Source organism: Vicia villosa, unplaced genomic scaffold (assembly GCF_029867415.1).
Source record: "Vicia villosa cultivar HV-30 ecotype Madison, WI unplaced genomic scaffold, Vvil1.0 ctg.003425F_1_1, whole genome shotgun sequence".
NCBI lineage: Eukaryota > Viridiplantae > Streptophyta > Magnoliopsida > Fabales > Fabaceae > Vicia > Vicia villosa.
Genome location: NW_026706203.1, coordinates 25,881 through 53,667, shown reverse-complemented (window position 1 = coordinate 53,667; position 27,787 = coordinate 25,881). Strand labels below are relative to the sequence as shown.

At 40.5% G+C, this 27,787-nt stretch overlaps 1 protein-coding gene across 1 annotated transcript; it reads right to left on the bottom strand.

Moving 5' to 3' along the window:
• Positions 1-378: 378 nt before the first annotated feature.
• On the bottom strand, positions 379-27,786 carry LOC131640959 (uncharacterized). The gene is made up of 3 exons (XM_058911310.1): positions 27,426-27,786; positions 26,661-27,320; positions 379-416 (listed from the first exon to the last, which is right to left on the bottom strand). The coding sequence occupies exons 1-3, from the start codon at positions 27,784-27,786 to the stop codon at positions 379-381; spliced, it is 1,059 nt and encodes a 352-aa protein (XP_058767293.1).
• Position 27,787: the final 1 nt, after the last annotated feature.

The window sequence follows — 27,787 nt, the reverse complement described above, 5'->3', positions numbered from 1 at the left end:
AGCAACAAATTTCACACGCATTTCAGATATTCTCAAGCCTATAAAACCATGTGATTAGAGTCAGAAAAGGGGAGGAGAAAAATGCAGAGTTACTCTGCCAAATTCAAATTCAAAACTCTCCTCCAAAACCTCCTCAACCTCTCTGCTTCACTGAACCTTAACAGAACCATACACTCAAAACTCATGAGAGGTTCAATTCATGAACTCTCTCTGAGTATTTGTTGAAGCTAAATGCAATTTCTAGCCGCGGAAACACAAAACCATACCTCTGCTTCTCATTCAGAAACTTCAACAATCCATAAAACCTGCAAATCCAACTTCACCGAACCTCCTTCAAACTCCATACCAAAATTTCCTCCAATTCATAAAGCTAACCTTTCATATCCTTTCTATCTCCATAACCATACCATCAAAACCTGCAATAAAATTCATAACCGAATCATAGTTGCAACTACAACAAATCGCAACATCACTGCTCCCAGTGTTGAATCCCAACCAGCTTTCACCTGCAAATTCGTATCCACATCGACGTTAGCGTTGACTTATCACCACCATACGCAAGGCCTTTCACCGATCCATCCCGATCCAAAACGAACGAAACCGATACATACCTAACAACGTTCATCCGCGACCTCATCCTTCAACTCACAGCAACGCATTCATCATCATCCTCGCCGCGCAACGCATACAACAACAATGTTCACGCTCAGCAACAAGCATTGAAGCAACAACGTCGTCATCACCGATCCACATATCAGCTTCGAAGCAGCTTCAAACAAACATCACCGCAATGAACACCTTCATTCACCGAAACCGCGACCGGATTTGCTCGAGTTTGGTTAATTGAGAGAAGAAATCCATGAAGCAGAATAAGAAATCGTGAAACAGGGAAGGAGAAGAACCGAAGCTGATGAGGAAAAGAGGCGGATGGTCTTTTAAGATTTAGGTCTTTCTTTTTGTTAATTGATTATTGGGCTTAAGCTGTTGAGAGCCCAATTCGTTCTCCTACTTGCACCTGCTGTTCAGATTCTCACCTCCCCCTGTCTTGCTGAATTCATTTTGGGCCTGCACCCTTGGAAGCCCAACAAATTTATATTTGCACTCTCCCTTCTATTATTCTTGTGAGCCCATGTGATTTGCTTTTGTTTGGATACTTATTTCTTCTAATTTTTGTTTTGATTTCATATATTCAAAAATACAAAAATATATTAGTAGTAGTTTCTTTTATTATATACCAAAAATATCAAAAATAGTTTTAAATTTTCTTTTGATTTAATACTTGATGATACATTTTGGTGAGAGTTTTTGTGATGATTTTTCAACATATCTCTCTTCTCCTACTCCATTCTATTTTTCTTTGAGTCACAAATTAGAGGCCTAATTCCTCTCTAATGTCAATGGACTTAGGGCGTCGATAGGATGAAAATCCGAATCCGCAATATTAAGTGATTGAACTTAGAGATGGAAGGAGCTTTTGAATGTGGTTCCATCTTTTATTTCTTTTTCTTTTGATCGATGAAAGTCTTTGATACCTTGAGAATTCTTATGGATTCTTGGTAAAGACGAGATCGCTCCCTATTTTTATTTTCGTGCGGTATTGCTTTTGGAGAGTGATCTACATATCGCTTCTCTCGCATGCATTAGCACATAAAGTTTTGACCGGCCTCGTTGTAGGGTGATTTCTACATATATCACTTGGCGATCTGCTTAACATAGCGCAATATTTCGTGTCCCAAATAAAAAAAGATCAAATATGGAAGAGAATTGTATGCGGTTGATTTAAGACTTATGGAGGTTTATCATGTAGTCGCTATGATTTTATCAAGCTTCTGATAAATGTCCATTGAATTTAAATCCGAGAACATCCTTCACTCACCGTCAATCTTCCTTACTAACTCTGATAACATACTTGACAAGTTTCAAGATGGTTATCTTTAACATCTAACAATTGACTTTAATTTCCGCAATTTATTATACCGCTCTTTATTTCTCGCTTTATCGCTTTATTTTATCATTTCATCATATTTAAATTCCGCTATTTTCTCTTTGTCCATTTGGACGTTTATATTCCGCTATTTTTTCTTTGTCCATTTGGACACTATGTTTATGTTTCTGCTATTTTCTTTTTGTCTACTTAGACCATACTTTAATTTTATGCTAAAACACATAAATAACGAAAAACTAAAAAACGTTTAAGGCTCTCTTTCGGACTATTGGTTACTATCCCGAGCATTTTGGAAATTTGGACTTATGGACTTAGTACCTCTAGACCCTCTTCTGATGTTATTCTATCTGTGTGGCATTGGATTGTTGTCTCTTTGTGTATGTAGGTATTTCCTTGAAAGTCCTTGATGGTTAATTCCAAGGCACTGAGATAAGGATTTTACCCGAAAACAGCCGTTATTCTGCCCGATTTATGTCAGAATTTTAATGTGCTTAATGCAAAGTGGTGCTAAGATAATAAGTTTTTCTCTGGATCCCCAAGTGGTAATATTTTGGTTTGGTATTGATGACTCCAAAGGATGGGAACTCTACCTTGACTCATAATGTCAAATGTTGGCTTCTTCTTCGGTTAGACCGTTTCTTTCCTTAGCTTTTATTTTACGCAATAGGATAGCCTCTTCATCTCATCCCATTCTTAAATTTTCAAAATCTTCTCCCTTTTTCAAAAACCTTCTTATGTCTGTAAAACCTCTTTTTAAACCTTTTCTTTAAAAATATCTTTTGCCCTTAGTGGCTTTTTCTTCAAAGTTTAGACACTGTTAATTGTCGAAACGAGTGGTTATACCCCACGATTTTGAAATTGATTGATATAATGAGATCTTTTCCGCGGGAGAGAGCTAGTGGCATACTCGTCGATTTTATCCGAGTTGGAGCCCTTCTTTCATTTGCGATGCAAAGAACTCATTTGTTCTCATGCTCAAGATCAATGGCTGAGTATTTCTCTCTGACGATGATAAAGTGTTTATTCGTTTTTTTAAAATGTTTTCCCTTTTAAGCGGAACTACATTAGCTCCGACTTCTCCATTGCACCGAGGAGGTATGTAGGCACAAGGCTTAACGCTTTGCCGAGCTTATTTTAAAAATAAAACAAACCCCTTTTTTAGCACACACGACACAGATTTTCAAAAAGGTTCCTGTGGAGTACCACAGATATGAGGGGTGCTTAAAACCTTCCCCTTGTATAATCAACACCCGAACCTGAGTTCTCTTTTGTTTTAAAAACAAACTTTGGGTTTTACGTTCTTTTCCCTTTTCCTTTGGAAACAATAAAGCGCGGTGGCAATTTCAAACGAAATATTGAGTCGAGTCAATTCCATGGCTTCGATCTCAGATTTTCCCCGCTACATAAAAATGGAGACTTCACTGGGGACCCAGTTTTAAGCGTGTTAGGCCTATTTTTGTTTATCTGTGTGTTTTTTATCTGTATATAGTATTGTGTGCTTTGTTTGTTTATTTTCTTTTTTCTTTTTGGTGCTCGATGGTTCCTCTGTGATGAGATAAAGTTCTAACCCGGACTTTGGTGAGTAACTTGAGATAGGAGGTGGTAAGACCAATAGTCGCATGTCATGAGCAATCCTTACCATGAGCGTCATATGGTGGAACCCCAATCAGTGGAGGCCTCATGGAAGGTGGTAGATGTTGTTACGAACCATCGTGATAACGCTATTACTTTCAATAGTGAGTGTCCGTAGAAGCTGAATGGCCTAGAACCTTTTAAACCATCTAAGCCTTTTTAGGATGTAGTGCAGAAACAAGATCAAGTACCAATTTGAGCTTGTTGTCATGCGATACTACGCTCAGGCGAGGTCTTTTTAGGCATATTATTGGCGCCCATGAGCAATTGTGCGTGCCAATAGTATCCGATAGAAGATTGAAAACTCTGGGAACCTTTGTAGAACCCGATCGGCAGGCACAAAATTCCCTATATCATACCTTCTGGGATGGTTAGACCCATGGCTCCATGCTCGTGACGTCGAACCTTTGAACTATGATCTTATGTGACCTTGCGTGCTCTTGGTTGTGGTTGATGCATAAACCATGCATTCATGCATCCATGAAAACTCTTTTCCTTTGATTTTCAAGGAACTTAGAGGTCTTTCCTTGTAAACATCATAAGTTTCATCAAACTCAATGGATCTTGGGTGTTGATGGGGTGAAAATTCTAATCCACAAAAATGGATGATTGATTTTAATGATAACTTAATCGAAGCTTTAGTCCAATGTTTGAGTGTTTACAAGTTAATATCTTAAGTTCCTTGAAACTCAAAAATTAAAACAAACATTGGCATTGCATGCATCATTCTGCATTTGGTCCTGCTTTCTAAAGAAGTTTTCCAGAGCCTTATTTGCGTTCTCCTGGAATCATCAGTACAACACTCTTGCTAAGAAGAAATGGAAAGTATCAAACAAGAGATTCTTGAGCTCCGTGAAGAGGTGATTACTTTGAAGGCTGGTATGGAGCATCTGATTGCTCTGGTTGAGACTTTAGTTGCTGCCCAAGTCAATCCTTCTATGAAGGAAGAAAGGAGCAAAGGTCTTTCTTGAAACTCTGAACTCATCCTTTCCTAAGGGGATAGTAGTCCATACACCTACTGACTACCGTGGAGAGGTGGATATGAATGCGCTTCTAGAAAAAGATGTCCGAAAGGAATGTTCGCTTGAAGAAGGTAACTCAGCTGGTAGTGTGAAGAAGTTTGGTAATGAATTTTCAAAGAAGAGAATCAGGGGAGGAAACAATCATCATCAACATCAACATGTTTCCCCTATCATTCCTGTATCCAATTCAGTTCATGCGATTCTAGATTATCAGCAGAATACTCGTCAACAAGCTCTTCCACCGAACGAGCAAAATCAATCTCAAAAGGGGAATTTTGGTCCTATCCCCATGACTTACACATAATTGTACCCTGCTTTGATTCGTAAGAATTTGGTTCAGATAAGGTCACCGCTTCCTGTTCCCGAGAAACTCCCTTGGTGGTACAATGCTAATGTCACTTGTGCTTTTCATCAGAATGCTCCTGGACATGGCTTAGAGGATTGCTGGCCTCTAAAAAATGAAGTTCAAAGATTAATCCATGGTGGTATTTTGACTTTCCAAGAAGTTGGTTCTGATGTTCAAGCCAATTCTTTGCCAAAGCATGATTGAATCACTATTGATGGTAGCCTGAAGTTCGAAAGATGTTTCTTTTAGCACAAATCCTGAGGGAGAGAGTCTTCTCAGTTTTTAGTATTCTTATTGATTTCCATTTGTAATATTTCTTGTTTTTCAATGCATTGTTTGCATGTAGAAACTTGTTTATTTTTGAATGTTAATGCTAATGCAATGATAATGTTTGTCTTGAAGTAATTCATTCGTTTCAATCATGTTGATTTGTTTTATGCATTATGATACCAATTACTTTTGCCAAACTCTTGCTTATGCAAAGATTGGAGGGAGCATGATGATCTGAAAACGCAAAGTTTCTGGTTGTATGCTTTTGAATAAAACCCTGCTGATGATGTACAGGCATTGTTTCAAATTCCCAAACACCGGAGATATAAGGAAGATAATCCCTTGATAACCCCTTTGAGCCTTGAAGTAGGAGTTTCTTTTCTAAACGAAAAACCCTAATTTTTAACCTGGGGCAGGGTAGTGTTCAATTGATTTGACCAAGTGTTCAGATTTCAAAAAGGATTGTGCATCCAAGGGTCGAATACGTCATATCCACATCAAAGGATGGATCATGGGAAACCACAATAGTTATTCCCCGCGCATCAAAAGGCTGGAAAATGTGAAACCACAATGGTTATCCTCCATACGCCAAGAAATGAGGCAGTCACAATCCTCTCAGCAAGTCAAGACAAAGTCAATGTCACACGATTTATTCAAATCAAAAGAATAAAAAGGAAAAAAAAGAAAGAAGAAAAAAGCTCGCTAAGTCAAAAAATTGAAAACAAGTGGCTTAGGCAAAAGTTAGAGCATCCCGCTGGACGACCAATTCAAAAGAATCAGTCCAGGCAAAAGTTAGGGAAATAAATAAATTAAAAAAAAAGGAAAAAGTGAAAAGTGAAAAGAAAGGACTACAGAGCAAAAGTCCTCAACAATGAACAAATCTGTGTGAATAAAAAACGAAGAAAAAAAGGGTGACTGCTACTCCAAGAAAGCTTCATTAGGTCTTTAATGGCACAAAATCCTTTTGAGAGATGAATACTCATGTTGAATTAACTGAACATAGGACTGGAGAACATCACGAAGTTGGGGTGGGCTAAATAAACTTTGAGCCTAAAAATCTTTTTTTTTGAAAACCGTGAACCAGGCCACGTTACAACCCTCAAAAGTCCTAATTGAAGCAGGGTTTATTTCGAAAGCATACTTAAACAAGAAAGCGTTCCTGACTCCTATCGGTTATGCTGAAAACTTGTGTTGGTATCACATGCATACAAAAATCAATGTCATCTCTTAACTAGTGATTCATTCACAAGGTTTTGCGACATCTTTTTGAAACTTCAAGACTTACATAATTGTTGCATTTTCATTATCATTCTCAGAATAAACATTTTTCTGCTTGTAAACATTTGTTTGACATCCAGGAAGTTTACATCTGATCATCAGTAGAAAACTAAAACATTGCCAGGGGCATGTTGTTTTCCCAGTATAATGCTTTTGCAAGTTTGATTACCATCATGGGGAAAAGCTCGAAGACTTTGTCGAGTAAAAGAATGTGCCAAGTTTAGTCAATCTGGGGCAGCTACGTCGAGATTTGACAAATCTCTCCAAAAATTTGTTGATATGGGGCAGATTATTCCAAGTCTTCATGACGCTAAGGATCTCTGTGAACCTTTTTGAGGTAGTTTCCTCTCATAGACCATGTAGTCTGGGGCAAGTTGTGAATCAGAAGTTACCTTGATCACCTCATTAGCTTGAAGTACAAAGGTTGTTGCCATGATTAATCTAGAGTATGTCACTCTCTACCAAGAAGTTTTGAGACAACGGTTGACTGTTGGGTTTTCTTTCTCACCTTTTGTTGAGTTTTGAACTAAAATCCCCCGCATGTTAACTTATTTGCTTTGATGTTAACTTCTTAGTTCCTCTGCAAGTTCGGAATGGAGATTTTCTCCAAAGAAATTTTCTCTGATTTCCCCATAATAGAGCTTGATGTGTTGTCCAATCTTTTTGATAAGAAGAAGTTGATCTGTAAATTCCTTGCAAAGATTGATAATCCCCACTGAGTTTGGTCCTCGTGGAAGAATTTTGCTTCGGTGTTCCTCCTCAGCTCATTTATCAGGATGGAATTAATCCCCAGTTGAGTTTATTCCTCAAGGGGCAAAACTTTGTTTGGCCGTTTCTATCCAGTTTGTTCTTGGAGTTGAACTTTGGTCTCTTGCAATACTATTTTGAACCTCTCTAGGCTGGGAAACCTAGATTGAGGAGGCATTTATTTTGCACCTCTTAAGGATTCTGCTTTCCTCAAATGGAAAATTCATTTGTGATTGATGTTCTTATCAGATATTGAAAGGCTTATTTCCCAGCAGTGTTGTCATTGCACTCCGTTGAAATTTGTACTTGAAAGCAAGGGGCAGGTTCTGTCCTCATCATGTTTTGGTTGACAACAAATAGAAGCCTCTTTATTTGAGCAAGTTTGTATGTCTTCACATATCAATCTTATCTTCAAAGCAAGTGATAATCTCTCAGGCTTTATGAACTTCTTGATTCCAAGTGGAAGAAGCTCAGCAAATGGTAAGTCTCTTCAGTGTAAGTGACAGTTTGCATCCAAATGGAAGAAGCTCAGCAAATGGTAAGTCCCTTCATCAGAAGTGACAGTTTGCATCCAGTTCCTTTTCTCAAGCCATGTCCTTGATTAAAGAAGAAGTTTATCCTTATTCTTAGCGGCAACTAATTATTCTCAGCAGCTCATCGTCAACCATTGAGGCGGTAATTCAATTTTCTTCTACCTTCAACTATTGAGTTGGTAGTTTATCGTCAACCATTGAGGCGGTAATTCAATTTTCTTCTACCTTCAACTATTGAGTTGGTAGTTTATCGTCAACCATTGAGGCGGTAATTCAATTTCCTTCTACCTTTAACTATTGAGTTGGTAGTTTATCGTCAACCATTGAGGCGGTAATTCAATTTTCTTCTACCTTCAACTATTGAGTTGGTAGTTTATCGTCAACCATTGAGGCGGTAATTCAATTTTCTTCTACCTTCAACTATTGAGTTGGTAGTTTATCGTCAACCATTCAGGCGGTAATTCAATTTTCTTCTACCTTCAACTATTGAGTTGGTAGTTTATCGTCAACCATTGAGACGGTAATTCAATTTTCTTCTACCTTCAACTATTGAGTTGGTAGTTTATCGTCAACCATTGAGACGGTAATTCAATTTTCTTCTACCTTCAACTATTAAGTTGGTAGCTTATCGTCAACTATTGAGGCGGTAATTCGGTTTTCTTCTACCTTCAACTATTGAGTTGGTAGCTACTCGTCAACTATTGAGGCGGTGATTCAATTTTTCTTCTACCTTCAACTATTGAGTTGGTAGCTTATCGTCAACTGTTGAGACGGTGATTCGATTTGCTTCTACCTTCAACTATTGAGTTGGTAGCTTTTCGTCAACTATTGAGGCGGTGATTCGATTTTCTTCTACCTTCAACTATTGAGTTGGTAGCATACCTTCAGTGGAACGTTGGTATATGTTATCGTCAGTGGTAAGACGGTACATCTCTTCATATCATCAGTGGTACGATGGTGTGTTTTCTGTTAACGGAAGATTGGCATTCTGATTCATGATGCATATTTTCTCATCCCCAGTGAAAGAGGATGCCCCCTTTCTCACCTCCGGAGAAAGGTGATGCTTTAACCTCTCTGGTGCGAAATGTTTTCCCCAGTGAAGTTTCTTTTCCCAGCAAAATCTTGTCTCTCCAACAAAGTCTTGTTTCCCCAGTGGAGTTTTTCCCGCAAGACATTTGTTTTCCCCAGTGGAGTTCTTTTTCCCCCAGTGGTGTCCTGTTTCCCTCTCGTGGAAATCATATGCATTCATAATCATAATCATTGTATGGCATTGCAGGGCCAAAAATTGTGTATTCTGTATTTAAGTCTCTTCAATCACGTCGAGACGAAGATTTCAATCTTCATATCTCCGGATAGAAGAAACTTAAATAGGGGCATCTGTCATACCCCAATTTTTGACCCGCTTTTTATGTGTCTATTCGCATTTCATTTAAAAAATAAAAAAATACATGTATGCATTCATTTTGCGTGTTTTATTAGAGTTTCTGATTTAATAGCTTTTTTATTGATTTTTATTAACACTTTTAGATTTATAATTTTAACTCTTAATTCATTTTAAGTTTAATTTGAATTTTGAATTAAAATTAATAAATCATTTTTTTATCATATTATTTTGTTATTTGTTTGTTTTTTTGTTTTTGTTTTAATAGGTGCAATATTAAAAGGGAGGTTCACTTGGGTCCAATTAATTCTAATTTGCAAAAGCCCATTTATTATTGGTCCAAGATCCATTCCATACTTGTGTCCAAGTCCAAGCTTTGAAGTCTCCAAGCCATTTTGAGTATGTTTACTTGAAGCCATGAGCCATGAGCCAAGTTGAGATTGTGGGGTCCCACACCAAATAGTCACGGTTTCCGCCTTCACGGCAAAAGGAAATTGAACAAAAGGAGAGAATTTGCATCAGTCACGATTTCGGTTCCACCTATCCACCTCACTGCCTCACGCTTTGATCATTTTTCTTCACACACTTGAGCAACAAATTTCACACGCATTTCAGATATTCTCAAGCCTATAAAACCATATGATCAGAGTCAGAAAAGGGGAGGAGAAAAATGCAGAGTTACTCTGCCAAATTCAAATTCAAAACTCTCCTCCAAAACCTCCTCAACCTCTCTGCTTCACTGAACCTTAACAGAACCATACACTCAAAACTCATGAGAGGTTCAATTCATGAACTCTCTTTGAGTATTTGTTGAAGCTAAATGCAATTTCTAGCCGCGGAAACACAAAACCATACCTCTGCTTCTCATTCAGAAACTTCAACAATCCATAAAACCTGCAAATCCAACTTCACCGAACCTCCTTCAAACTCCATACCAAAATTTCCTCCAATTCATAAAGCTAACCTTTCATATCCTTCCTATCTCCATAACCATACCATCAAAACCTGCAATAAAATTCATAACCGAATCACAGTTGCAACTACAACAAATCGCAACATCATTGCTCCCAGTGTTGAATCCCAACCAGCTTGCACCTGCAAATTCGTATCCACATCGACGTTAGCGTTGACTTATCACCACCATACGCAAGGCCTTTCACCGATCCATCCCGATCCAAAACGAACGAAACCGATACATACCTAACAACGTTTATCCGCGACCTCATCCTTCAACTCACAGCAACGCATTCATCATCATCCTCGCCGCGCAACGCATACAACAACAACGTTCACGCTCAGCAACAAGCATCGAAGCAACAACGTCGTCATCACCGATCCACATATCAGCTTCGAAGCAGCTTCAAACAAACATCACCGCAATGAACACCTTCATTCACCGAAACCGCGACCAGATTTGCCCGAGTTTGGTTGATTGAGAGAAGAAATCCATGAAGCAGAATAAGAAATCGTGAAACAGGGAAGGAGAAGAACCGAACCTGACGAGGAAAAGAGGCGGATGGTCTTTTAAGATTTAGGTCTTTCTTTTTGTTAATTGATTATTGGGCTTAAGCTGTTGAGAGCCCAATTCGTTCTCCTACTTGCACCTGCTGTTCAGATTCTCACCTCCCCCTATCTTGCTGAATTCATTTTGGGCCTGCACCCTTGGAAGCCCAACAAATTTATATTTGCACTCTCCCTTCTATTAATCTTGTGAGCCCATGTGATTTGTTTTTGTTTGGATACTTATTTCTTCCAATTTTTGTTTTGATTTCATATATTCAAAAATACAAAAATATATTAGTAGTAGTTTCTTTTATTATATACCAAAAATATCAAAAATAGTTTTAAATTTTCTTTTGATTTAATACTTGATGATCCATTTTGGTGAGAGTTTTTGTGATGATTTTTCAACATATCTCTCTTCTCCTACTCCATTCTATTTTTCTTTGAATCACAAATTAGAGGCCTAATTCCTCTCTAATGTCAATGGACTTAGGGCGTCGATAGGATGAAAATCCGAATCCGCAATATTAAGTGATTGAACTTAGAGATGGAAGGAGCTTTTGAATGTGGTTCCATATTTTATTTCTTTTTCTTTTGATTGATGAAAGTCTTTGATACGTTGAGAATTCTTATGGATTCTTGGTAAAGACGAGATCACTCCCTATTTTTCTTTTCGTGCGGTATTGCTTTCGGAGAGTGATCTAAATATCGCTTCTCTCGCATGCATTAGCACATAAAGTTTTGACCGGCCTCGTTGTAGGGTGATTTCTACATAAATCACTTGGCGATCTGCTTAACATAGCGCAATATTTCGTGTCCCGAATAAAAAAAGATCAAATATGGAAGAGAATTGTATGCGGTTGATTTAAGACTTATGGAGGTTTATCGTGTAGTCGCTATGATTTTATCAAGCTTCTGATAAATGTCCATTGAATTTAAATCCGAGAACATCCTTCACTCACCATCGATCTTCCTTACTAACTTTGATAACATACTTGACAAGTTTCAAGATGGTTATCTTTAACATCTAACAATTGACTTTAACTTCCGCAATTTATTATACCGCTCTTTATTTCTCGCTTTATCGCTTTATTTTATCATTTCATCATATTTACATTCCGCTATTTTTTCTTTGTCCGTTTGGACGTTTATATTCCGCTATTTTTTCTTTGTCCATTTGGACACTATGTTTATGTTTCTGCTATTTTATTTTTGTCCACTTGGACCATACTTTAATTTTATGCTAAAACACTAATAAATAACGAAAAACTAAAAAACGTTTAAGGCTCTCTTTCGGACTATTGGTTACTATCCCGAGCGTTTTGGAGATTTGGACTTATGGACTTAGTACCTCTTGTCGCACGCTCGCGAAAAATGAACAGAGTCGCCACCAATATATTTATCCCATAAGGGAAAGGAATATCAGAAAACCTAACAGAGGGAAGGAACGGGGTCTTGCGACCAGAGAATCTAGGTGCGGGAGTCGGTTACGCGAGGGGAAGGTGCTAGCACCCCTCACGCCCATCGTACTCGATGGTATCCACCTATGTTTGTTTCTATCTAAAGGGTGTGTACTATGTCTATGTCTAAATGCGAAATGAATGCAAAATGTAGGGAAAATAAAGAATTGTACTCGCACGGGCCCTACCCCGCTGCCTACGTATCCTTTTCAGGAATCAGAGTTACCGTAGCTCGGCTCACGATTTTCTGTTTGTTTTTGTGTTTTTTAATTGGGCGGCGTTAACGCTCGCGCTCTTGCATAAGGGGTCGCCTAGGACGCAATGGAGCGGAGATAACGGTGCCCTTAGGAAGAAGAAAGAGATTGGTTTGTGTCTTTTAGGGTAGATGAGTGATGAACAATACCCAATACCGGGCCACTCACCACTTTCTCTACTTTACTTTAGTCTGAACCATTGTTAGATGTTTTAAGTGTTTTTGGTTGTGTATTTTTTAAGGGGAATTTGTTTGCGATTCGAATCACATAAAATGTATAATGATCAAGAAGCAGATTAGGGAATGAATCCCACTCACTTCTATCCCATTATGTAATGTTTGAGAAACAGATTAGGGAATGAATCCCACTCATTTCTCTCCCATCAATTAATGTTTGAGAAACAGATTAGGGAATGAATCCCACTCATTTCTCTCCCATTAAGTAGTGACCGAGAAACAGATTAGGGAATGAATCCCACTCGTTTCTATGCCACTAAGTGATTGAGAAACAGATTAGGGAATGAATCCCACTCATTTCTCTATCACTTTCTTAATGTGATTCGCATCTTCCTTTGTTAATGTTTTAAAGTTGGAAAGAAAAAGAATGAAAGAAGGGAACTATTTCTAAATTCTAGTCTAAGTTGTCTATATAAGGGAATTAAAATGATAAAACTATACGATTTATTAATAGGAACTATACATGGAATAGGCAAAGGAAGATCAATGCGCGACAAATAAAATTGAGAACTATAGCAAACAAATTGGCATTCACAAACATACATATATCAATTAATTATATACAAAAAATCGGTACTAAAATGAATTCCTAAATCTATTAACAAGTTATTTACAAAGAAGCTAAAAAACAAAAGAATTCAAGATATTGTAAAGAAAAAAGTTTATCAAAAGCGTCAAAACAATTAACAAAAATCAACAAAAAATTATGAACATTATTTACACCCTAAAATATCTAAAATCATTTTTATACATTTTACTTGGCTAAAAAAAGACTTAAGAAGCAAAAAAAAAAGGAAACAAAAGAATTAAAATGGAAATTAGAACTAAGCTGCCAGGGGGTGTATTAGCGTTTTTTTAATGAACTGAAACTATGCACAAGTAAAAAATGGGCCTGATTCAAGGGGGTGGGAAGAGCAAGGCGTTCAGGCCCATGCTCATGAGGCTATAGGTATACTAGCAGAGCAAGGGTATAATCCAGAAAATTCCCAGGCCTAGTGTTTGCGGCCCATCTGCTTATTTGTTACACTCCACCTATTCCACTTATTCAATATCAGCACATGATTATTTTGTAACACTATGATTTTCTTTTTCTAAAGTTAAAACATGATGCATCAATGTGATATCAACTGGTCAGGTAATTTTAAATCACTACAAGACAAACTCGCCTCCACCTATCGCACGCTTACACGTCACTACACATGAAGACAAAAAAATAAAAAAACGTTGAACTACACACCAGTGAGAGACTGCCACGCCGAGGGTTCACATATTCAGAAAAAAGAGAAGGGCTCATGCAACCCACGTGAACAGTAGCTCGCCTACTATTCATCGTCTTCCCCGGTTAGTTCACGACGGCGCCGGTAACGGCCACACTCCGCAAACGAGAAAAAGGACCACCTCTCCTCTCAAAATTTCGCGTAGGTTACGAATATGCCCTCGGTTCCTATTGATTCCTCCTCTAACTTTGTAACCGTGAGCACCTTTAAAACTCTAACTAACAAGATCTTGTTAAAACTGAAGTTAAACGTAACTAGGTATTCGTAATCATCCATAGCGTTCAAAAACATTGTCTCAGCATTCATACAGCATATCAAACTTATTTCTTAAGGACATAAAGCTCATAATCGGTGCAGCATGAACACTCCTAATTCCTATCATGTATGATAAGTATGCTAAGAGATTTAGCGCACTTACTTGCTCGGATCTTGAGTCAGAAAGATGAGAGAACTTCGCGTTCCTTCGTATTCCCGATGAGAGTGACGAACTGCAATGAAATGAACCTGAATCGGAGAAATAAACTCACGATTCAATGTGAACTCCACACTACGGTTGTAGGCGAAAGTGATAGCGGCGATTGTTGAGCAAGATGGTTACGGATCTACTAGGGATGATTCAGCATCGTGATGCTGAAGGTTGGTGGCGGTTAGAGAGTGATGCGGTGGTGGATGGCGATGAAGATCCACCGAGTTTGTTAGAAGTTTGTTGGAGATTGCGTGGTGGTGATGAGGTTGCGAAGGTCAATGAAGGTTGAGAGTTTGGTGGTGGAGATCCATGGAGGATGAAGAGTGGTGGTTCGGTTATGGAGTTTGTTAGAGGTTTGTAACAAACTCTTTGAGAGAGAGAGAATAGAGAGAGAGGAGAGAGTTTCGAGAGGGTTTTTTGAAAGTGAGAGAATGAGCGTGAATGAATCCTCCGTGATTTGTGAAGTGTTTAGCTTATATAGAGTGAGCATGACATAGGGAGTGTATGGAAGCTTATGGTATGGAACTTGTAGTGTATCTTTTTCTCTATGCTTAGTGAACAAGTCTTGGGCAATTGTAGTAAACATGACACTGGCTTTTTTTGACCTCAGTAGCTCAGCATGGCTTTATGTAGGATAATTGTATTGCAATAGTTCACATGTTGCCTATTATAAGATCACCCATGGCATCCACTTTGTGCACCAATAGCTCTAACTCCAAGCTTTTAAACGATTCATTCTTGGGGCCAACTTAAAGAGTACATGGCATAGAGTGACTTTGGTGTTGGAAGGTTTTTTGGATCGATGCTTGAGGTGTGAGGAAAGTGGCTTGAAACTTATAGGAGCGCCAATGTTACATTTGCCTGCGTGTGGCCTGGTCCAGCCTCACGGCTTTAGCAAAAATATGACTTGGCTAGAGCAAGACTTTGAAGATCCGTATCTTGGTCTACACATGTTCAATGGCCCCCATTTATGGTTTGTTGGAAAGAGCACATGAGAAGAAGCAATTTGATACCAAGATGAATCCCAATGAAGGTTCGTAGAGTCTTAAATTTGATGTCCAAAATGGCACGCCAGGTGTTTGTTACAATGACGCTCGTGACCTAGAATCTTGGCCTGACTGGTTGCGTGATACGAGCTTCGCGAGGGCCAGACTTTGAAGACTAGTAACTGATTCAATATTCACTCAATCGGTTCAATTCTTGTTTCAATGGATAGAGGGCATGGAGGAGAGAAGAATGATACCAAGTTTACACTTTATAGACCCTTGTGTGTCTCTATAATCAACCTCAAAGTTGGCACGCCACGTGCTTGATTAAATGACCATGCTGCCCAGGAAACTTGCCCAGCTTTTGCCTCGTATACAATGAGATTTTTGCCAACTTCTCTCTTTAATAACTCTCAATCCATGTGTCATATGAAAAAACTCCCAACTACAATGTTGTAGAGGGCTATGAGATGAACATTTTTGGTGTTGACCATGTTTTGAAATGAGGTTTAGAAACACGTGTAAAATGGGCTCTAAGTCAGCTGCTTGGCAAGTTTCAAACTCTCTAAATTTTTCTAAGTGTGGAATATGGTTTCCATGTGATTCTTCCACCTTTCTTGTCTTCTATCTACTTAACCAGGCCTCAAGTGAGAAAACTTCCAACTAGGGAATTGTAGAGGGGCATGATTTGAGCAACTTTCATGTTGAGACTTTCTTGAGAAAATGCCTTGAGATGCATGCATTATTTGCATGAAGTAAGCTAGTCAACCAAATTTTCAACCCTTCAAGAATTTTCTAAGTGTTAGAACTCGCCTTTTATGGAAACTTTCACATTTCAACTACCTTGCCATTTTTGGTAATCTTGATATTATCTTGACTTTATTTCACCTCATTGACTTTTCTTGACCGATTTTTCCAACAAAGGTCAATATTCGAATAATTCTTCTGATTTTGACCCAAAAGTCAACTGTTCTGATTTTCCCGACTATTGATGAAATTCCCGATTAAATCTCTTCCAGTCAAATCCAGTCAAACAAACATATCCACATAGCCAGTGTGAGAAGATTTTCACACATAGAAACCATTCCTGATTAAATGTTGACCAGAAAGTCAACTGGTTGACTTTGGTCAAAGAAACCCTGATTCAAAGAACCGGATGATTTGCGAGCCAGTATCCTTCAATCAATGTCTTGACTTGAGACAAAGAGAAACCCCAATCCAGGAGGATTTCCCTGAACATAGAACCACATGATTATACCTCAGTCTCCTTATTCTCTGATCAGGATTCTTTGCAATAGAGCTTCTTCTTGCTAGCCTTTGAATAGCGCCCATGATATGAATGCATGAGTATGGATTATGACCTAAGTGATGTATGTACATGAATACAAAGCCTAAGCCAGTTAGAAGTAAAGGGGTAGGACAAATTTGGGGTATGACAGCTGCCCCTATTTAATCATCTTAAACCTGAAGGTGAGATTGGCGTTAGCCTTTCGAACATTCGAGGTAGAAGAAGATTAAATATCAAAGACCTGAAATTTTTCCTGAAAAGATGGAGTGATCTTTATTCTTTGTTTTTGTTTTGATATCTGCTGGGGAAGGAGAGGAATTTGTTTTGCTGGCGGATATATTTACAGTGAGTAGTGGGTTTGAATAGTGGTAGCTTGTAACGTAACTTGAGGTGCCAATATGGGGTTTTCAAAGAGAATGGTTGTATGAAACAATGATCGAAAGAAAAAGACCTCGTGCGATTTACGACTCAACGTCAGGACTGAAAGGAATAAGATCTCGTGGCGATCTATGACTCAACATCGGGACTGAAAGGAATAAGATCTCGTGGCGATCTTTGACTCAACATCGAAAGAAGATCTCGTGGCGATCGACTTCGTCAACAGAAGAAAAGGGAATAAGATCTCGTGGCGATCTTATGACTCAACATCGAAAGAAGATCTCGTGGCGATCAACTCGTCAACAGAAGAAAAGGGAATAAGATCTCGTGGCGATCTTATGACTCAACATCGAAAGAAGATCTCGTGGCGATCAACTCGTCAACAGAAGAAAAGGGAATAAGATCTCGTGGCGATCTTATGACTCAACATCGAAAGAAAATCTCGTGCGATTTTCTACACTTTGGAAAGGAATAAGACCTCGTGGCGATCTACGACTCAACATCGAAAGAAAATCTCGTGCGATTTTCCACACTTTGGAAAGGAATAAGACCTCGTGGCGATCTACGACTCAACATCGAAAGAAAATCTCGTGCGATTTTCCACACTTTGGAAAGGAATAAGACCTCGTGGCGATCTTATGACTCAACATCGAAAGAAAATCTCGTGCAATTTTCACACTTTGGAAAGGAATAAGACCTCGTGGCGACCTTATGACTCAACATCGACTCGACATTGAAGGACAGAAGAAGACATTGCGTCGGACACTCATTGGATATTGAAGATACCCCGCATTGGCACCGCAGCTTAAAAGCGTTTGTAGTATGATAGCAGATATCAGGCAAAGTTTGTACAGGTAACAACTTTGAGGGGATGGGTCATTGTTCTGATTCAACATTAGCTCCTATTATCTGGCTCATGCTTTGTATGCATGTTTGAGTTTTTGTGGCGTAATGATCCATTGTGATGGATATGCTACGCTTTCGAGGATGCAATGCTATATGCAATGAGTACTATATGCAGAGAGTGCCAAATAAAGGCCCTTGGTGGAACAGAAGAGTAGGATCATTGGGGTCCGTTGCTTGTGATCTTGAGCCATCATCGTGAATTGATATTGGAACCCTACAGTACCAAAGATTGTTGGTAACTGCGTTGAGGGTTGGAACATAGCCCTGCTGGGGACGAGATGAACTTGCTCGACCTTCCTTACATCCTAAGCTGCTTGGGGAATCACGAGTTTTGAGAGACCGCTCTTCGTCTGCCATATGGAAGAGGGATAAGGACTTTTTCAGGTGCTTCGTGCTTACCAGTACTGATGAATTATACTCTGGAACTTTCACGTGGGATGATGATGACTTATGTGACACATCGTGAGCCAAGATGGTGGCTAAAACCTGCAACCTGCACAGAAAACAACGTTTGGATGCAAATGGTGCCCCTTAGAGCACTTTTATGTTTATGTAACATCATGTTTCGTTTTGATTTTGCGATTATTGCCCCCACGCTTTCAATGCAATGTTTAATAACGAATTAAATCACATTTCGCATGCGAAAAAGAAAGAAAGAAAGCTTTTGCATCAAAAGATCATTTCATTGATGGAATGCCTGTGAATAGGCTTCTGTACAGGGAAGCAACTCCTAAATGAGGTAGTTGCGAAAGGAAAATAAAATGCAAAAAGCAAAATGGCAAAGAGAAATGCTCGAATTTCCATTAAAACTGACATTGCTACAATTCCCATATCCTCGATCCTCTCAATGCTTTGCTTCAGAAGGGTAATGGTTGGATTGATCTGTCCGTTCTGCCAAGGGCGTATAGGGGTCTTTGTGAAAGATATTCAGACTGCAGCCTCTCGCTTTTGATCCCTAACTTTTGCCTGGATCGCCCTTTCGGGTTTTCAATCCAGCGGGATGCCCCTTTTTACCTAAGTCGCCCTTTCGGGTTTTCAACTTAGCGGGTTATTCTTTTTTTTTTTTGTTTTATCCCTAATTTTTGCCCAAACCCTTTTGGTTTGCCGGGATGCCCTTATTTTTGCCTAGGTACGTCGACCTAGCGGGTCTTTTATGCGTAGTATTTTTTGACTGAGTCTGAATTGACTGGAAGTGGAACGTCTTCCCCATCCATCTTTGTCAGGATTAAAGCACCACCGGCAAATGCTTTCTTCACAATGTATGGTCCCTCATAGTTGGGAGTCCATTTGCCCCTTGGATCGGTATGAATTGGTAAGATCTTCCTTACGACTAGGTCACCTGTGTGGAATTCTCGAGGCCGAATCTTCTTGTCATATGCTTTCTTGATCCTCTTTTGGTACAACTGGCCATGGCAGATAGCAGATAAGCGTTTCTCCTCAATTAGATTGAGATGGTCAAGCCTCGTTGAACCCATTCTGTTTCATCGAGTTTGGCGTCCATCAAGACTCTCAACGAAGGAATTTCCACTTCGACAGGTAGTACGGCCTCCATACCGTAGACAAGAGAGAAGGGAGTTGCTCCAGTTGAAGTACGAACCGAAGTTCTATAGCCATGCAAAGCAAACGGTAACATTTCATGCCAGTCTTTATACGTCCTAACCATCTTTTGGACGATCTTCTTTATATTCTTGTTAGGAGCTTCGACTGCGCCATTCATCTTTGGCCGATAGGGTGATGAATTGTGATGTTCGATCTTGAACTCTTCACACAACTCTACCATCATCTTGTTATTAAGATTGGACCCATTATCAGTGATGATCTTATTTGGGACCCCATATCGGCATATGATCTCTTTCTTGATGAAGCGAGTAACGACTTGCTTGGTTACATTTTTGTAAGAAGCAGCTTCAACCCATTTGGTGAAGTAGTCGATAGCAACAAGGATAAATCTATGCCCATTTGAAGCTTGTGGCTCAATTCGTCCAATCATGTCAATGCCCCACATGGCAAAGGGCCAAGGTGACGTCAGGACATTCAGAGGAGTTGGAGGAACATGAATTCTGTCAGCATACACTTGGCATTTGTGACATTTCTTCACATACACATAACAATCACTTTCAATCGTCATCCAATAATATCCTGCTCGCAAGATCTTTTTGGCCATAGAATGTCCACTGGAATGAGTTCCAAAAGATCCTTCATGAATTTCCCGCATGATCAATTCTGCTTCGTGTCTATCCACGCATCTGAGCAAAACTGAATCATAGTTTCTTTTGTACAGGACGTCTCCTGACAAGAAGAATTTGGATGCTAACCTTCGAAGCGTTCGCTTATCACCAATCGTAGCATCTTCGGGGTACTCTTGTTTCTCAACATACCTTTTGATGTCATAATACCATGGCTTTTCATCATACACATCTTCGGTAGTGAGACAATGGGCAGGGAATGCATGGGCAGGCTCTTTGTAACGGAGGATCGTTATGTCTGGCACTTCCTTAGGGGAGCTAACTCTGAACATAGCCGCCAAAGTAGCCAAAGCATCTGCCAATTGATTTTCCTCTCGGGGAATGTGATTGAAAGTGATTTCCTCGAAGGCAGGCAGCAACTCCAAGATATAATCCCTATAAGGAACTAAATTGGGGTGTCTTGTCTCCCAATCGCCTCTCACTTGATGTATAACCAAGGTAGAATCCCCATACACCTCAAGGATCTTGATCCTCATATCAATGGCTGCTTCGAGACCCATTATGCAAGCTTCATATTCTGCGACATTGTTTGTGCAATCAAAGCATATTCTAGCGGTGAAAGGGATATGAGTTTGACGAGGAGAAGTCAAAACTGCCCCGATACCATGGCCCATAGCATTTGATGCACCATCGAACGTGAGAGTCCATCGCTCTCCTGGTTCGGGTCCTTCATTATCATCTAATTTCATGATATCTTCATCAGGAAAGTCAAACTTCATCGACTGATACTCTTCTAATGGCTGATGAGCAAGATGATCTGCAAGGACACTTCCTTTGATGGCCTTCTGTGTGACATACTGGATATCATATTCTGATAAAAGCATTTGCCACCGGGCTAGTCTTCCTGTAAGGGCCGGTTTTTCAAAGATGTACTTTATCGGGTCCATCTTGGAGATCAATAGAGTGGTGTGAGTCAACATATACTGCCTCAGTCGGCGAGCAGCCCATACCAAGGCACAGCAAGTTTTCTCGAGTAGTGAGTAACGGGATTCACAATCGGTAAACTTTTTGCTCAGGTAATAAATGGCGCACTCTTTTCGACCAGACTCGTCATGCTGGCCCAACACACACCTCATAGATCCTTCAAGCACAGTTAAGTACATAAGAAGCGGTCTCCCAGGAACCGGAGGCATGAGAATTGGAGGCTCTTGGAGATACTGCTTGATCTTTTCGAAGGCTTCCTGACAACGATCATCCCAACGGATATCTTGATTTTTGCGCAGCAGTTTGAAGATGGGTTCACAAGTGTCAGTGAGATGAGAAATGAACCTGGCTATGTAATTCAATCTTCCAAGGAACCCTCGAACTTCTTTTTCATTCTTCGGTGCTGGCATGTTCTGTATTGCTCTTACTTTATCAGGGTCGACCTCAATCCCTCGTTGGCTCACAATGAATCCAAGTAACTTTCCAGATCGCACTCCAAAAGTGCACTTATTTGGATTAAGCCTCAACTTGAATTTTCGCAAACGAGCAAACAATTTCTCAAGGTATACCAAATGTTCCTCCTCAGTTTGGGATTTTGCAATCATATCATCGACGTACACCTCAATCTCCTTATGGATCATATCATGGAAAAGGGTCACCATAGCTCGTTGGTATGTTGCACCAGCATTCTTAAGACCAAAAGGCATCACCTTATAACAATACGTACCCCACGGAGTGGTAAAAGTAGTCTTGGTCATATCCTCAGGAGCCATCTTTATTTGATTATAGCCAGAGAAACCATCCATGAAGGAGAACACCGAATACTGAGCAGTGTTGTCGACTAGCACATCAATATGAGGCAGAGGGAAATCATCCTTCGGACTTGCCCTATTCAAATCTCGGTAGTCAACACACATGCGTACCTTTCCGTCCTTCTTAGGAACGGGTACTATGTTTGCAATCCAAGGAGGATATTCACACACAGATAAGAAACCAGCCTTCAACTGTTTTTCAACTTCTTCCTTGATTTTCAAAGCCATATCAGGTCGAGTTCTTCGTGGTTTCTACTTTACAGGCGGACATTCTGGTTTGAGTGGTAACCTGTGCATAACTATATCCGTGTTTAAACCAGGCATGTCTTCATATGACCAGGCGAAGATGTCAACATACTCTCGAAGCAGCTCAATCAACCTTCTCTTTACATCACTTTGCAAAGCGGCCCCTATCTTGACTTCTCTCTTTGCTTCTTCTGTACCGAGGTTGATGATTTCTATGGCTTCTTGATGTGGCTGAATAGATTTCTCCTCTTGTCTCAAAAGTCTTGCCAATTCCTCGGGGACTTCACAATCTTCCCCACTATCCTCATCAGCTTGGTCAATTGGATTCTCGAAGATATCAAGACGTGGAACTGTAACATTATCATTTTTGATGGAGTTCGAGCCGGATCTGCACGATGGATGATTTATGCCTTAGAATGCAACACATAAAAAGGAAAAAGGAAATCTTTGCCATTTTTGAAAAAGTTTTTTTTTTTTAAGTAAAAACAAAAATGAAAGAAATGGAACAGTAATTGCATGCGAAGATATGATTTTCATTCAATATTAAACAAATTGAAACAACATGGGGGCCCTTCTTTATACAAGTGGTCAAAATGCTTAGGGCGAAGCACATGACTTATCGAAACAAGAAAATTACATCTCCAAAAAAGTGACTCTAGGGATGTCCAAGATAGTCCAATTGTTGAGTTCCTGTCCAGGCGCAGCATGGCAAATGAATCTGGAGAGATCTTCTTCATCATCATCATCCACGGCGAGAACTTGACTTCCAGAACTGGTGCTTGCACTGACGAACACTTGAGAAATGGGGGGAATCACCTTCTTTCCAGGAATTATGCTGAGCTGAGTAGAAGAAGATGGTTGATATCCAAGGCCATACTTGTCTCGCTTCTCTTGAACGTCAATCAGCTTGCCCCAGGCACTATGGGGAGTACCAGCTTCTAAGAAAGCCTTAGCATCATTTAAAGACGAGAGGGGCGCTCCGAGTTCCTTCTTATTCTCGACCACAGGGAGTTTGTCAACTGACACAATCTCTAAGGCTTGAAAAGGTGTCTCTTGTATCTCTCCCTCCACTTCAACATAACGGTATGATGCCAGATTATTGACTATCAAATCCTCTTCACCAGTGATCACAACAATCTTGTCATTCACAACAAATTTCAAACACTGGTGGAGAGTAGATGTCACAGCTCCAGCAGCATGAATCCAAGGACGACCCAAGAGGCAAGTGTATGAAGGGTTTATATCCATAACGTAGAAAGCAATGTAGAACATGTGAGGACCAATCAAGACAGGCAGATCAATTTCTCCTTCTACGGACCTTCTAGAACCATCAAATGCTCTAACACTCATAGTGCATGGTCTCATCATAATCCCATCCATACTCAGCTTAAACAAAGTAGCCTTGGGCATCACATTAAGAGAAGAACCTGTATCAATCAGAACTCGAGACAACACAGCATCCAGACACTTGACGGAGATATGCAATGCTTTGTTGTGTGCTCTACCCTCAGGTGGAAGTTCATCATCAGAAAAACCCAAACAATTACCAGCAACAATGTTGGTCACAACCCCTTCAAACTGAGGCACGGTAATGTCTTGAGTCACGTGAGCGGAAGCCAGAACTTTCATCAGAGCACCACGATGAGCTTCAGAATGTACCAAGAGAGACAAGATGGAGATCTTGGCTTGGGTCTGATCAAGTTGGTCAATCACCTTGTAATCACTTTTCTTAATGATTTTCAAGAGTTGCTCGGCATCTTGGGCATTACGTGTTACAGGAGGATCAACAGCAACTTGCTTTCCTTTTGCTTGTGTACTAGCCTCTTTGTTGGCCTCTTTAAGAGGCGGAGGAGGGGCAGCAAAGATCCGACCACTACGGGTAATGCCACTAGTGCCAGTAATATTTGTGATACTCGAAGTACCCACTGGAGGACAGTCAAACTTCTTCCCTCGAATATACACGGCATTATAACTCCAAGGAACAGCCTTAGAATCATTCACAGGAGAGGGAACAAGAGACGAGGTTGGAGGAGTCGAAGGAACATTTGGAACCTGAATAACCAACGGAGTCCTCGGAGCCTAAATGACCAAAGGAGTACTCGGAGCATGAATGACCAAAGAAGTGTCCTGAGTCTTTGATATCTCAGCAGGGTAGTAAGGGATCTCTAAAGTAGCCACATCTTCGACAGGAACGACCCTTTCCACTCTAAGAACACCTTCATCCATTAATTCCTGGATTTCTTCTCTCAACCTAGTGCACTCCTCAGGATTAGAGGAACATTGCAAACAGTAGTCATGTAGTTCACACAAAACCTTTTGTTGCATAAGATACTCTCTGACAACTGCTAGCAGCATCCTAACCTCATTAACATCATTTACCAGGATCTGATCATCACATAACTCAATAGCGTTGGTCGTACCAGCATGAGGAGGCATAGGATTATTCTGCACATTAGGGCCAGTAGGAGCGAACGAGATAAGCTTGTCGTCAAGGAGATCCTGAACTTTCAATTTGAATGCTCTACACTTTTCAATAGTATGGCCTGGAGCCCCTGAATGAAATTCACATCGAGCATTAACATCATAACCGGGAGGGAGAGGACTAGGTGGAGGTCCAAGTTCACGGAGTTGTACCAATTGACCAGCAAGCAACTGAGGGAGAAGCTGAGCATATGACATCGGAACCGGATCGATACGCCTATCTTGGAATCTTGTTCTTTGCGGGCCCCTTTGACCTTGAGGCCTAGGGTTCTGTTGACGATTCTGAGGAGCAGCAGCTTGTTGTTGTGGTACGAAAGGCTGTTCGGGTGCCATCCACGGTTGTGGAAGAGCAGCAGCATATGCTTGAGGGACATACGGACCAGGAACAGCATAAGGCATCGGATAATAAGGAGGTGGAACAGCAGAATATGCAGGAGCTCGGCCTTGGTCAACAGAAGCGGTGCTAGTCTCACCTTCCTTCTTCTTCACAAACCCAGAATACGGCTTCTTACCATTACCACTTGAATTGCTAGGATTAGTAACACCTTGAATGGTAGCAGCTTTGACACAGTTCTCAACCCTCTCACCAATGATGACCACATCCGAAAAGGAAGGAGAAGTATTACTAACCATGTGCTGAAGATACGGCCCTTTCAGAGTCCCCATAAACAGATCAATCAACTCTCGGTCCAATAAAGGAGGTTGGACTCGAGCAGCAAGTTCACGCCACCTCTGGGCGTATTCCTTAAAAGACTCTTCAGATTTCTGTGACATATTTTGCAGCTGGGCACGGCTAGGAGCCATAGCAGTATTGTAGTGGTATTGTTTCAAGAAGGCATCAACAAGCTCTCCCCAAGTACTGACATTAGACCTCTCGAGTTTCATATACCACTCCAACGGGGCTCCAGTGAGGCTATCCTGGAAGAAGTGCATAAGCAGAGGTTCGTTCTCAGCGTGAGCGGCCATCTTACGGCAGTAGGAACGAATATGAGTCTCTGGGCAGGTAACTCCCTTGTACTTATCAAAATCTGGCACCATGAACTTCGGGGGAATAACAATCCCAGGTACCAAGCACATAGCAGCAGTGTTAAAACTCGAAGTTTTAGCAACCTCAACAGCCTTAAGGCGTTCTTCAAGAGCTTGGTACATCTTAGCGGTCTCAGTCAACTCAGCAGTAAGATCATGTTCAAGGTCAATAACCTCGTGGTGGTCATCCACTACCTTCGGTATCCCCTCAGCAGGAATCTCCTTAGTTTTCACCCCTCCCTCAGCAGAATTGGTGGGAGTATCCTTGATCAATCCAGCAACGCTCTTTCTGAGCTCTTCTTGTCCTTGGACAACGACATGGAGAGTCTCCATAAGTTGGGTCATTCTCTCCCCCATAACATCCATATCCCTACGGAGGGCAGCTTGGTTCTGCTCAAATTGATCCATGAGTCTCTCGTTGCTCCGGGTACGGTAAGGATTTAAGAAAGTCAGCTTCGTCGTCGGAAAAGAAATCTGTTGCTGAAAGGGACCCCAATTAGTTTCTTGTACAATAACCTGAAAAATGCAATGTGATAATGTGAATGTATGAGTGCATGTGTGCGTATGACGTGATGTGCCATTTTCAGAGTATCCAAGATTTAATATTGATCCAGAATAGGTAACAATGTGACAAAAGATAAGTATCAAGAGAAACTAGTTCTTTCTTATTCATAACAGAAATTTAAACTTGGGCAAGCCATACATCAACAGGATAGTTCAACAAGGGAAATAAAAGACCCCATCCAACAAGTCTGGTGGTGGTCGAAACATACAGACTCAAACATCAATCCATCTGAATATAAAACAGAGGTCCTCCTTGTCTGAAATGCTCGTCGCTCCACTTCTTAGTTTCATCAAACAATTTCTTGGTTGCTTCTCGATCTCTTCCTTTAAGAAGGCTTTGAATCACCTCATCTTTGCGAAACAAATGCCCATCTAGCTTCTTGCAGCACTCCCTGAGTTCGTCACATCCTTTGCATTCTGGGAGATAATCCTTCTCAGACACGTCCTCCATACCCATCATTCGATCTCTGAGCTTGGCGTTTTCTTCTGTTAGTCGGGCGGTGCGGAGGTGACTTCCTTTCAGCTGAGTCTCAACCGCTATCCTTTGGGTGGTCTCTTCTTCCAGTTTCTTTTTCAGACTCCTCACTTCAGCTCTGGCCTCCCTTTCTATCTTGAGTTTATAAGCCTTCAAGTCTTCTCTGTACTCTCGTTTGAGTCTCTCTTCTGCCTCTTTTACGGCCCTTTTTATGATCTCCTGGTGATCTTCAACAACAACAGTAGTATCCCTTTCACCTTTTTCCGTTCTAGCCCTCTTTTGAACTCTCAAAGATCCTTCTTTCAGCACCTTGGCTTCATGTGTCAACTCAACCCCTATTTGGTCCACAAGATGATGTTTTGGTCGCGCATCTGATTTCTTTTCGTGCAATTGGGTGCTTTCCATATTTACTGGGATGCAATTCTCAGCAGGCATAATGGCAATTGGAACCTTAGGTGGTTGCTTGTACAATGGATTAACCTTCGGGAAAGGCAACAGACGATCTTTAACTCTATCCTCAACCCAATCCGTGTAGGCTTGTTTGGCAACGACATTCTTTTCACCTAGAGAAGTCTGATCATCTGTATGGATGCTATTCCAGGCACTCCTCACCTTTTCTAGACCCTTTGGATCGGTTCCTTTCTCAAAGCAAACGGATTCGAATATCTCTTTGTCCAAAGGCTTGTTTTCAAGTGCAAAACCCAACTGACGCAGCGCTAGCTTAGGATTGTAATTAATAACACCTTTCGTTCCTATGAGGGGAACATTGTCAAAAGTACCACAACTAGTTATAACTTCCTCAACGTCCATTCCGGTAGGACACCAGACAATGTCGTTTCCAGTAAGCCCCATGATCCTTTGAGGCCATTTTTGTGAGTCTTTTGTTGTAACAAACGGCCCGCTTTTAGGTAAATGTGAAGTGAACCACTCATATAGCAACGGTAAACAACTCCCAACTGATCCTTTCTTCCCATACCTGGAGTGGATGGTATAATAAGTATCTGCTAAAAGAGTGGGCACAGGATTTTGATCCATGAAGAGACAAACAGCAGTTAGATCGACGAAATTTGGAATATTCGGGAACAACACCAAACCATAGATCATA

Coding starts and splice junctions, on each gene's coding strand:
- LOC131640959 (XM_058911310.1), bottom strand. CDS start 27,786: ATGATCTATGGTTTGGTGTTGTTCCCGAATATTCCAAATTTCGTCGAT. Junction 27,321..27,425: donor TCCCCTCATAGGAACGAAAG/GTGTTATTAATT, acceptor GCTTTGAGAAAG/GAACCGATCCAAAGGGTCTA. Junction 417..26,660: donor GCTCAGAGATCGAATGATGG/GTATGGAGGACG, acceptor ATTTTATTGCAG/GTTTTGATGGTATGGTTATG.